The sequence below is a fragment of the Ranitomeya variabilis genome, chromosome 4 (assembly GCF_051348905.1).
Source record: "Ranitomeya variabilis isolate aRanVar5 chromosome 4, aRanVar5.hap1, whole genome shotgun sequence".
Lineage (NCBI taxonomy): Eukaryota > Metazoa > Chordata > Amphibia > Anura > Dendrobatidae > Ranitomeya > Ranitomeya variabilis.
The window spans coordinates 656,462,780-656,476,092 of NC_135235.1; the positions used below are offsets into that span (position 1 = coordinate 656,462,780).

At 42.1% G+C, this 13,313-nt stretch overlaps 1 protein-coding gene across 1 annotated transcript in view; it reads left to right on the forward strand.

The window, feature by feature from the left end:
* Positions 1–13,313, forward strand: part of LOC143768177 (uncharacterized) — a 381,688-nt gene that overhangs the window by 290,147 nt on the left and 78,228 nt on the right. The window contains exons 2-3 of the mRNA XM_077256867.1: positions 12,572–12,721; positions 12,851–13,030. Coding sequence (XP_077112982.1) covers positions 12,572–12,721; positions 12,851–13,030 — 330 coding nt within the window. The remainder of the gene's footprint in view (positions 1–12,571; positions 12,722–12,850; positions 13,031–13,313) is intronic.

Consider the following 13,313-nt stretch of genomic DNA (forward strand, 5'->3'; position numbering starts at 1 on the left):
TCGCTATGCGTCGTTTTGGAGAAAAAACGCATCCTGCAAAAGTGCTTGCAGGATGCGTTTTTCCTCCATTGACTTGCATTAGCGATGCAGTGCGACGCATTGCCACACGTCGCAACCGTCGTGTGACGGTTGCGTCGTGTTGCGTCTGACCGTCGCCACCAAAAAACGTTGCTTGTAACGTTCTTTGGTGCGTCGTTCCCGTCTTTTCCGACCGCGCATGCGTGGACGGAACTCCGCCCCTGCCTCCCCACACATCACAATGGGGCAGCGGATGCGTTGGAAAACAGCATCCGCTGCCCCCGTTGTGCGGCGCTTGCACAGTATGCTAATGTAGGCCTGATTACAGTATGGCCCATGCAAACAGGCTAGGAGTGACATTCTGCACCACCATTCCCCCACACACAGTATAATGTTCTCACAGTACCACCATCCCCCCCACACAGTATTATGTTCCCACAGTACTGCCATTATTATGTTCCCATAGTATCGCCATCTCCCCACACATAGTATAATGTTCCCACAATACCGCCATCCCCCTCACACACAGTATAATGTACACATACAGTAGTATAGTGTTCCTATTGTACCACCATCCCCCACACACACAGTATAATGTTCCCACAGTACCACCATCCCCCACACACAGTATAAGGTTCCCCCAGTACCGCCATCTCCCCACACACAGTATAATGTTCCCACAGTACCGCCATCTCCCCACACATAGTATAATGTTCCCACAATACCGCCATCCCCCTCACACACAGTATAATGTACACATACAGTAGTATAGTGTTCCTATTGTACCACCATCCCCCACACAGTATAATGTTCTCATAGTACTGTCATCCCCTCACACATAGTATAATGTTCCCACAGTACCGCCATCCCCCACACAGTATTATGTTCCCACAGTACTGCCATTATTATGTTCCCATAGTATCGCCATCTCCCCACACATAGTATAATGTTCCCACAATACCGCCATCCCCCTCACACACAGTATAATGTACACATACAGTAGTATAGTGTTCCTATTGTACCACCATCCCCCCACACAGTATAATGTTCTCATAGTACTGTCATCCCCTCACACATAGTATAATGTTCCCACAGTACCGCCATCCCCCACACAGTATTATGTTCCCACAGTACTGCCATTATTATGTTCCCATAGTATCGCCATCTCCCCACACATAGTATAATGTTCCCACAATACCGCCATCCCCCTCACACACAGTATAATGTACACATACAGTAGTATAGTGTTCCTATTGTACCACCATCCCCCCACACAGTATAATGTTCTCATAGTACTGTCATCCCCTCACACATAGTATAATGTTCCCACAGCACCGCCATCCCCCCACACAGTATAGTGTTCCCACTGTAATTCTTCCACAGTGCTACCATCCCCCCACACACGGTATGATACTACATGGTCTGCTATAGTCTGGTACCACCTACTCCACTGGCTAATAAATAGTTGCTTAGCCCCCTTTTTATGTCTGTACAGTTGAATCTGGAACATATGAGATAATAATCACCACACAATGGTTGTATAGTATAATAAAGTAGTTGTGGACACGATATCTCCAAGATTGTCCAGAGAGATTGTATATCCTATAGTTATGTATATTTCTTATAGAAAAACTCAGATTTTTTTTAAACACAAGTAGGGATGAGCTAACGTCCCAATGCATGGAAATAAAAACTAGTATAACGATTTTGTGATTAACTCATGTTTTTTAACACACTGCTATTATTTTGAATACTACTGTGCCATGCTTGGCACATGTGCTCAACTTGGTAGTTCAGCAGTTTCTGAAAGCACCCGCAGATTTGCTAGAGCTTCTGGTCAGCACCCATTTCCACAAGTCGTCTACAGCTGCCACCACTCTGGCAGTGTTGCAGCAGCACATGCAAATGCCACCTCACTGACTGGTGTGCAATGTCACCACGCGCTTAAACTCTACACTGCACATGCTGGCAAAGCTTTTGTGAGCAGCAGAGGCCAGTTGTGGAATACCTGCTCCAACACTCCTGTCAGTATTCTGGTCAGCCTCTGCACATGACAACTGAAGAGTGGACATGGATGTCTGACATTTGTATGGTTCTCCAAGACTTTAAAGACTCCACAAAGATGGTGAGTGGCAATGACACCATAGTCAACACAACAATTCCAATTCTGTGCCTACTTAAACAGTCACTTCTCACAACTAAACATGAAGCTATGTATGTTGACTAAGGGGAGATGAAGGAAGTCATGAGGCAGGGAGATATTACCCAGCCTCATCTCATCTGCTCAGCGCAGATTGGTTAACAATGAAGAAGTGGAGGCTGAAGATGAGGAACAGAAGCTTGTTCCTAGCACAACAGAGGCTAGTACCAACTCAACTTTAGTCCATCTCTCCCACTTGGATGGGCTGAGAAGGAGGAGAAGATGGAGAGTCAGTATGGTGGAGACACAAAAGTGTTGGCTGTAAGGAGCATGGCACATATGGCCTACTTTATGTACCGCTGCCTTTCCCGTGACCCCCGCATTATATTTATCTTGGCCAAAAAAGAGTATTGGTTGTTCACCCTGGTAGACTCGCGCTACAAGGAGAACTTTGCACTTCTACTTCCTGAGGCGGAGAGGTCTTCTAATATGGTGTTATACCAAAAAGTCATTGTGGAAAATATGTTGAAAAAATTCCTATCAGACAAATGCTAGCAGCAGTGGGCGACCTTCCTTGCCCAATTAAGGAGGACAGATGAGGGTGGCAAACGGCAGAGGCAGGGGTACAGTGTTAAAGGCCTGGGACAATTTCATGACACCATTCCAATCCAATGTTCAGGGTCTGATGACAGGGTATTTTTGACAAGAAGGGAAAAGTTTTTAAAGATAGTCAAGCAATACCTGTCTGGCCAAACCAGTGTACTCCCTAATTCCTCTGTGACCTTCAACAGCACAAACAGTTTTTAATATTCAATATTTGAATGAGTCCTGCTAGCTGTTGCCTTCAAGGGTATATGGATGAGCCTCCTTATAATTTTTTCTGGCTTTACACTATAGCCTTTATGAGTTTAAAAGTACCGAAACTACACTTAATTTTTAATGAGGCACTCCACTTGATGTCTTCAAGGGTGTATGGATGACCCTGCTTATAATTATTGGCAGACTTTGCACTTTTTTCATAGCCTTTATGAGTCTAGTAGTACCACTACATGACAATTTGAATATAATGTGTATGAAGCCCTCCTTTATCTCTAATACCGGATGTATCTGAGTCACTCTTCCATCTAATTTTTGGCAGTTCTTACTTCCTTCATAAATTACATTAAAATTTCCAATTTTGTAATAAAAATACACATTTTAATAAAAATTTATAAAGATTTCATTTAGGTTTTACCTAAATTTTTTTTAATCCTTTTTAAATGTTGCCTTATTTACAAGTCACTATACAGGCAGGAATGTTTCTTAACATTTTTTTTCCTGCAAACTCCAATTTATCATCGATTTTTATTGTCAGTACTTAAAGTGGAGTAACAGTATGACACCATTGTTCTGAGCAGCATCTGGAAGTCATAGATGCTGCCAGGAGATTTTCACATGCTATTCTCCTTCCATTCAGCACTTTTTTTCCTCCATTTCAAAATTTTCACTGCCCCTCAGATCTCCTTGTAGTGTCTTTAAACACAGTCTTAGAACGCTTATTGCTGAGGAACAGGAATTCCTCCAACAATAACCAAAACCAATACAGCCCTAAATATAACATAGTTTAGGGAAAAAGTGGATCCATTGCAAGAAAAATGTATTTTTTTAAAATCACCAAATTTTAATCCAAATTGTTTAAAATAATATAAAAATTCAAGCAGGTTAAAGGGCCACTGTCACCCCCCTCCAGCCGTTATAAACTAAAAGAGCCACCTTGTGCAGCAGTAATGCTGCATTCTAACAAGGTGGCTCTTTTAGTTTTAGGTTCAAGTATACCCCAAATAAAGCGTTTTTATACTTAGCCACAATTCCTGTCTCTAGCCAGGGAGGCGGGTCCTCACTCCCCAGCTTGGCCAGCTCCTCTGCCGTCACTCCAATCTTCCTGCGCTTTCGGCGCCGCCCCCCTCGGCGCTGTTATCATTTCAAAACCGGCGCCTGCGCTGTGTACTGGTGTCCTGCGCAGACGCAGTAAGCTCTGGCCGTCTGATGTCCCAGCCAGGCTTGCACACTGCACGGGCATTGCGGCCAGCCACCTTTGGAATCCCCGCCCCGCACTGTGTTATGCATTATGCCCGCTCAGGCGCAGTGTGCAAGCCTGGCTGGGACATCAGACGGCCAGAGCTTACTGCGTCTGCGCAGGACACCAGTACACAGCGCAGGCGCCGGTTTTGAAACGATAACAGCGCTGAGGGGGCGGCGCCGAAAGCACAGGAAGATTGGAGTGACGGCAGAGGAGCTGGCCAAGCTGGGGAGGGAGGGCCCGCCTCCCTGGCTAGAGACAGGAATTGTGGCCAAGTATAAAAAACGCTTTATTTGGGGTATACTTGAACCTAAAACTAAAATATCCACCTTGTTAGAATGCAGCATTACTGCTGCACAAGGTGGCTCTTTTAGTTTATAATGGCTGGAGGGGGGTGACAGTGGCCCTTTAAAAAAGAGTAACACGTGCAAACTATTTCAACATAGTCAAAATCAGCATTAAGAGCATCAAAATGTGTCTGGTATTATGACCAAAATAGTCCTAACCTGGCACTACTCACTCTCAGAAACAAATATAGGTCAATCAACAGCTTTGCTTTGTAAAGTGCCTGTGCTTATTTAAAAAAAAAAAACCTTGAAAGAAGTCAATTACTCAGGCGAAAGTAACATCTGTTAAAGTACAAGGAACACAAGATGAGTAGAAATAGTTGCAAAAAGTGCCCAGTGCTTATAAAGTGAATTGCGACGTGTCACCACCCCGACAACACTGTTTCACCATATGCTTCTTCAAAATAGGGGGCGTTGATTACCGGAAGGGCTGCTGCCTTTATATAGGCCGGTGAATAAGGGGTTGAACATTTCATTGGTGGTCAGCAGTTGTTTGGCGCATGTCAGCTTCCTGCTGCATATCCTTTTCAATGTGACTTCCGGTGATGCTGCTCTGGAATGCTCGCGTGGAACGCAAGCCGTTCCCTGGTGTGCAGAACTGGAAGTCGAGGGGGCAGCTGATCTGACATGCGCACATGCTGATATGTGAAGGAGAACAGGAGGGTAAGTATCTCTAGTGGATCATACCGTGGAATTGTGCAAAAGGAGCGGAGTTTTAATCCGCACTACACGGGAAGAAAAAAGCATCCACCGTGAACGAAACCACACCAAACGCAATCCAAAAAATAAAATCATAAAGAAATACCATTATGTCACGGCCTTTGTGCAAACCTGCTTGAATTTGTATATTATTTTAAACAATTTGGATTAAAATTTGGTGATTTTAAAAAATACGTGTTTTCTTGCAATGGATCCTCTCCTTGTAGAGTCTGCCTTAAAAATGCTTGGATTTCCCATTGACTCCCATTATACTCGATACTTAGAACCTATTTTTAAACATTTCTTTACAACCCTCATTAGTGCGATCATACAACATACAAGCCTCTGATTGCTCCGGTGATGCCCTGTACTACTGTAGTGCGGGGTATTATCGCTGCCTGTCAGTGTAATACTAATGGCCCCATACACATTAGATAGCTGGCAGCCAAATGATCATGCGGCTGATGGCTCTCTGTCCTGACTCCCCCATGCACATGAACACTCTGGTTATCCGAACTTTCCTATGGTTTGTATGAGAAAGCTGCTGGCAGATTCCTGTGGCAGTGGATTATCTGCAGAGAGAAAAAAAAGGGTCATCCTCTGTAATTTAGAATAACTGATCCATCACTCACCTATCACCTGTCAGGAGGCCTCCATATACATTAGACAGCAGTCGATCCTGCTCATTCTAGCTGGTTTTACCTGAGTTTAGTCTAATGTGCATGGGGCCTAAGGCTGGTTTCACACTTGCGTTTTGATCTGCTGTGTTTTAAAAAAAACGCATGTGGTGAAAAAACGCATGTAAACGCATGCAAACGCTGCGTTTTTTAGACGCATGCGTTTTTGCATGCAGAAAAAAAACCGCGGCGTTTTGACATGTTTACATGCGTTTTTTCCTGCGTTTGCGTTTTTGAAATTCATGCTGAGAAGTGTGTGACAGCTGCCAATCATCAAAATCAACTAGAAAACCCACTATTAATAGAATTAGCTAGGGTTAGGGTTAGGATCCCTAGGGTTAGGGTTAGGGGTAGCTTTTTATTAGAAGAATGTCCTGGTCACCAGGTCACTGATAAGCCACCCCCCACCATCAAGGTGATAAAGGGATCCAAACCCTACCCCTAACCATAACCCTAGGGATCCAAACCCTACCCCTAACCCTAACCATAACCCTTGGGATCCTAACCCTAACCATAACCCTTGGGATCCTAACCCTACCCCTAACCATAACCCTACGGATCCTAACCCTAACCCTAAGGGGTTAGGGTTAGGATTCCTAGGGTTACTAGGGATCCTAACCCTAACTGCTACCCTAGGGATCCTAACCCTAAGGGTTAGGATCCTAACCCTAAGGGTTAGGGTTAGGATCCCTAGGGTTAGGGTTAGGATCCCTAGGGTTACTAGGGATCCTAACCTTAGGGTTAGGGTTTTCTTGTTTTTTTTTGTGTTTTCTTGTGTTTTTCTATAGAAACGCGTGCAAACGCATGTGCTTAAAAACGCATGCGTTTACATAGACAGCAATACATTTTTTTGCCGCGAATAAACGCATGCGTTTTTTTGCGGCAAAAAAACGCCGCTAGAAATTACTACAGGTTGCATTTCTGCAACTAAACGCACGCGTCAAAAAACGCATGCGTTGCCGAAAACGCGTCAAAACGCATGCTAAAAAACGCATGCATTTTTTAATGTTAAGTATAGAAAAAAAACGCATGCGTTTTTTTCGGTAAAAACGCTGCAGATCAAAACGCAAGTGTGAAACCAGCCTAAGAGATATCTTATTTCACTCTGCCTCTGGCAGGGCCTAATCGACTTTCCTATGTTGCAAACCCAGAGGCCATTTTTAAAAGGAGCCACTTAACTCTGACAACCTTCTAAAATGCTATGGTTGTTTTTTATCAGAAGCAAATAATTAAACAGCCTGGATTATCGACGCATCTGTGCCCATACCATCCATGTGACAAACATGAACTTTGTGGTGCCGAAAACAGTTGTTTTTTTTTAATCTAATGTTTAACAGTTGATGAAAAGGAGCACCATGTGTTTTGTGCTTTTTCCATGGTTTTTACAAAAACTGAACCTGCCAATTTTATTTTGTAATATTTTAACATCTTTCTTTCTGGTGATTTTCTACTAATGTAAAGAAGCCAAAAGGGAAAATAAAGGAAAAAATATAATACCCAGAGGTAAAAAATTGCTGTAGGTTACAAGTACCTCCTGTTCTCTGAGTTTTTGGAAACAAAAATGTCTAAAGCTTTTGTGTGTGAAGCAGACGGAAGATTTAACCCGATAAAAGATTACATCCCGGTCAGATGAGAAACATTCATACAGGCGGCCGGTGGTGAAGTAGTCAGTGACAGACTCAAGCTAGATATGTTATATAGAGCCGTAGTAGAAGATGAAGATATCGTCCTCATTATGAAGTAGTTTTTTCTCATGTCACGTGTAATGAATGAATACAGTAAAATAATAAACTTAGTAATACTCAAAATATTACTCAAAATAATGATCCCCCCAGTAATCCTGTACCACCACTGCTGGGTTCACCGCCAGTCTCTGTATTTCCTGGTCATATAGGATCTCTATGGCCAATCAGCGGCTGAAGCAGTGACCAAAATGGCCAGTGAATGGGACAAGCTGACATTGTCACCAATTCAAATAATGTCCCAGTATATACGAACTAACAATACAACATGTACACGTTCAATCTCCCCATATGTTACGTTATCTCCAGTAGTTGTATTATTACACTGGATTCTTTATAATGTTACGCCATAGAAGAAAAGAAAGAGGCAGCACTCACCTATGGAGACTTCTGTTGATTGAGTAGCTTTTAATCCATAAAGTTCAAAATTTTACAGACAGATGCGGTATAGGCTGAGGCATGGGTGTGAAGAGGGAGTGGTGGAGACAAAACTGACGACGGCCGTTTCGCTCTTACGAGCTTCTACGGGTCCATGTGTGCTGTGCCGGTAACGTCATTTCCTTTATCAGGTAAGGGACGTACCACATGTGAAATAAATATATACATAATTAAAATCAACAACACATTATTTACAATTTAATTCGGATTTAAATAAAGATGGCCATATCTAATTTGTCGTTTAACCCCCAAGGTCCTTGGGCATTGGTATTAAGGATCCACCTTGCTTCGCGCTGGAGGAGTAATTTATTGTGGTCTCCTCCGTGCTGTGGGAAGTTTACTACTTCCAGCCCCGCAAACATTAATTGGTTAGGATCCCCTCCATGCATTTCTTGGATATGTTTAATTAAACGGACACGTCCCTTCCCTGTGAGCACTGAGTTATAGTGCTCACGGAAGCGGACCATTAGTGGCCTGATAGTTTTCCCTATATAGAACTTATGGCAAGGGCAGAAAATCACATAGACGACAAATTTCGTTTTACATGTGATAAAATCTTTGACCAAATGACTTATAGTACCTATTTTTAGAGGATTTTTTATATTATGCAGATGGCACATGCTACAATTTCCACATTTGAAATTTCCCTGTGGACGTGATTTTTGTATCCAATTGGTATTTTTGACCGTGATTTTGTTATGCACTATTATGTCGCCTATATTTTTTGTGCGTTTATAGGCGAATCGCGGGCGGCAATCAGGCAAACCTCTGAAATCAGAATCATTTTGTATGATATGCCAGTTTTTGCGTATTGTTGAATATATTTCGTTGTCTAGCGGGCTATGTTTGAAAATAAAAGTGAATATTCCGTCTTTCTTTCCATTATTATTTCCCCTTTTATTTTTTCCTTTTTTACCTTTTTTTAAAAGATCTATTTGGGACAAATTTGCTGCCCGTAATTCAGCTTTTTGTAAAATATGTTTAGAATAACCTCTATCAATAAATCGGGATTTTAATGCCTGTACTTGATTAACGTAGCTTTCATCATTGCTATTCAGTTTTCGTAAGCGTACCATTTGACTGTACGGGATGCTACTTTTTGTGTGATGGGGGTGTGCACTTTGGTAATGTAGCACATTATTTGTAGCTGTTTCTTTTCTATGGGCTCTGGTAGTAATTGTGCCATCCTGTACTTCAATTTTTACATCTAAAAATTCTAGCGAATTGCCTCCATAAACGGCTGTAAATAGCATATTATCATCATTAGTATTGTTTAGGAACATCACAAATTCGTGGAAGCTCGATTCAGTGCCATCCCACACCATAAATACATCATCTGCGAATCGCAGGAACATACGTATATGGGACAAGTATGGATTCTGGGGACCGGTGATGTGCCTCTCCTCGAACACTGCAAGGAACAGATTCGCGAAGACGCACGCCACCGGCGTACCCATAGCGGTACCGACCCGCTGAGCGTACCATTTATTTAAGAATTTGAAAGTATTGTGGGTTAGCACAAAATCGAGCCCCTCCACAATGAATGAGATAACATTTTCGTCCTTTTCTGTATTCATCAAGATGCATTTTATGGCATCTAAACCCTTTTGGTGTGGTATTCGGGTATATAGGTTTACAATATCTATTGAAACCAATGCAAAGGTAGGTTGCCAGATTAATTCTTTAAGCGTCAGTAAAAAGTCCCCTGAATCTTTTATAAAGGAGGGAATCTCCATAAGCAGTGGCTTTAAAAGCCAATCTAGGAACTGAGAGAGTGGTTCAGTAATGGAATTTTTGCCGGATACTATTGGGCGGCCTGGGGGCTTTTTCGCGTTTTTATGAATTTTTGGGATGCTATACCAGTTAGCGTGGTGAGGAAATTCCGGGATCAATTTTTCTGCCTTTGTTTTTGTTAGTGTGCCCTTTTCTACATATCTGCGCAAGAACGTTCTCAGCTTTATTTTGATGTCGTTAGTAGGATTATGTTCCAACATTGTGTATGTGTTGGAATCATTAAGCTGGGATAAGGCTTCTTCTATATAGTATTTTTTATCTAGAATCACGACGTTGCCACCTTTGTCCGCTCTGCGGATGACGACGTCGTCCCATTTTTGTATGTTTTTTAAAGCTGTAAGTTCCTGCGGAGATATATTTTGGTGGGCTTGCACATATATTAAGGCTTCTATGTCTTTTATGACCATATCATAAAATAGGTCTATATTATTCCCTGGGGATATTGGAGGCATCCAATTAGATTTTACTCCCCCTATAAAAGGACCCGAAATGTATTGGGACTTAACGTTCGTGCCTTTAACTGCTTCCGCCTGATTGGATTTATCTAGACTGGCTAACAAGTTGGTAACATCTATATCTCTTTGGTCCCATTCCGAGTTTACCATAAATCCAAGGGGTCCCACTTCTGTTGGGACATCAGTAGTGGCAGATGTAACGTTACGCTCTTTGCCTTTAGAAAAAAATTTATGAAGGTGCAATTTTCTGACGCCTCTAAATAAATCAATTTTAAATTCACTTAAATCAAAATTCTCAGGTAAACAAAAATTGATCCCCCGTGATAATAGTCTAATCTCATTTTCCATCAGAGTCCTGCTAGACAAGTTCAATATTTGTGATGAGTTATCTTCTTGAGTTTCATTCATTGAAGCAGTTAACGCCTCCAGGATACCTGCTTGCGTTTTCTTTGCATGCTTCCTTCTCCCTCCCCGCCTTGTTTTCTTCCCCCTAAAGGGATCTGTGGATCAGTAGGTACAGTTGTTCCTGTATTATTACGGGGAGTTTTTGAGTGATCTTCACTGGTGTCTTCTGTGGCACTGGAATCAGAGTCCGTGATCCACCCATCGCGATAATTTTTTTGATATTTGGAAGGTCTACGTGATCGGTTTTTCATAAAGGTTTTTCTCGTGTTGGTATTTTTATTCCATGTGAATATTTGACCCAGATCAAAGTCTCGTTTGTCTCTAAGGAATTTTTCTTTCTTTTTTTCCTTAGTATCCATTTGCACTATAATTAATTTTTTTTCAAGTTTTTTCTCAAAGTTTTTATATGCTTCACCATTAATCCGTGAGGATAATTCACATTTAGATTTTTCCAGTTGCTCACATAATTGTGCATAATCTTTTTCATTTTGGGAAATGACTAATTTAAGCAGCTCTTGGGAACATTGCAGATGTATTTGTTCCCAGGCTTTTTGAAAAGCCGCGTCTTCCTTGAATTGTGAGATATCTTTAAAGACTCTCAAACCTCGTGGTACTCGATTACATTCCATGTAAGATTTTAATGACTTTATGGTCCAGAATAATCGAATTTCTTTTTCTGCTAACGTTTGCACTTTCATTTCCAGGGATTTAGTGCTTATAAGTTCTAGTTCGTCTTTATGGTTACAATCCGAAAAAAATTCTCCTGCTCCCTCTCTGCCTGCCATTAAACCGCTCAGCATTTCCCCATTAGATGCAGATTCCTCCATTATTTCAACTTGCATCATGCGGTGCAATATAAGCTTGGTTTAGTAGTTCGTGCTCAAACCTGAGAAAAATACATAAATGTCAATGACCAGTATAAAGAAAAAGGGTGGTTGGCACTGAACGTACTATAATAGTCCATATACAGCTGCTGCGTATGCGGAGTGGTAATGCTTAGGGGATAATGCTTCCGTTGGAAGTTCCGGTGGTGCTCAGCCTTAGAAGATGATACATATAAAATGCAACGCCATAGAAGAAAAGAAAGAGGCAGCACTCACCTATGGAGACTTCTGTTGATTGAGTAGCTTTTAATCCATAAAGTTCAAAATTTTACAGACAGATGCGGTATAGGCTGAGGCATGGGTGTGAAGAGGGAGTGGTGGAGACAAAACTGACGACGGCCATTTCGCTCTTACGAGCTTCTACGGGTCCATGTGTGCTGTGCCGGTAACGTCATTTCCTTTATCAGGTAAGGGACGTACCACATGTGAAATAAATATATACATAATTAAAATCAACAACACATTATTTACAATTTAATTCGGATTTAAATAAAGATGGCCATATCTAATTTGTCGTTTAACCCCCAAGGTCCTTGGGCATTGGTATTAAGGATCCACCTTGCTTCGCGCTGGAGGAGTAATTTATTGTGGTCTCCTCCGTGCTGTGGGAAGTTTACTACTTCCAGCCCCGCAAACATTAATTGGTTAGGATCCCCTCCATGCATTTCTTGGATATGTTTAATTAAACGGACACGTCCCTTCCCTTTTCTTTTCTTCTATGGCGTTGCATTTTATATGTATCATCTTCTAAGGCTGAGCACCACCGGAACTTCCAACGGAAGCATTATCCCCTAAGCATTACCACTCCGCATACGCAGCAGCTGTATATGGACTATTATAGTACGTTCAGTGCCAACCACCCTTTTTCTTTATACTGGTCTTTATAATGTTACATTGTCCTCTTCCCAATCAGGTCGCTACAATATTGAATCCTCTTAGTGAAGATGTTCTGTATAAGAGAATTTTCCCGATTTACCCATCAAAGATGGATATGGACAGGAGCAAGAGGGTAGATGGGATATTAAACCTCACCCTAGAGATCCTCTTCTGGCTTACTGGAGAGGTGAGAGATTCTGATGATGTCACATTACATCACTCTTATCTATGGGAATAACAGATGGACAGAATGGGAGAGGTGAGGACTCTGGAAATGTCTGTAGTGAGATTTATTAATGTGTCTCTCCATAACCAGGATTACACAGTAGTGAAGAAGACCTCTAGTGAGCGCTGTCAGGCCCCGATGTCTGAGGGATGGCAAAGACCCATGAGCCCAATCACGGGGCCTCCACCTCACCCCATGATACATGAGGACATCAATGACCAGAAGATCCTAGAACTCACCTACAAGATGATTGAGCTGCTGACTGGAGAGGTGACACTGTTGGGACATTATACAGTAACGCTATGAAGGGATTGGGGGATGACTGTATCATTGTATGTGTCAGGTTCCTATAAGGTGTCAGGATGTCGCCATCTATTTCTCTATGGCGGAGTGGGAGTATTTAGAAGGACACAAAGATCTGTACAAGGATTTCATGATGGAGATTCCCCAGCCCCTCACATCACCAGGTAATGGACAAAATACACACGACCTGTAATAATCTGTATGTAAAGAATGATTTCAGTCCCTGTATTTGTTTCCTCCAGTTCTATCC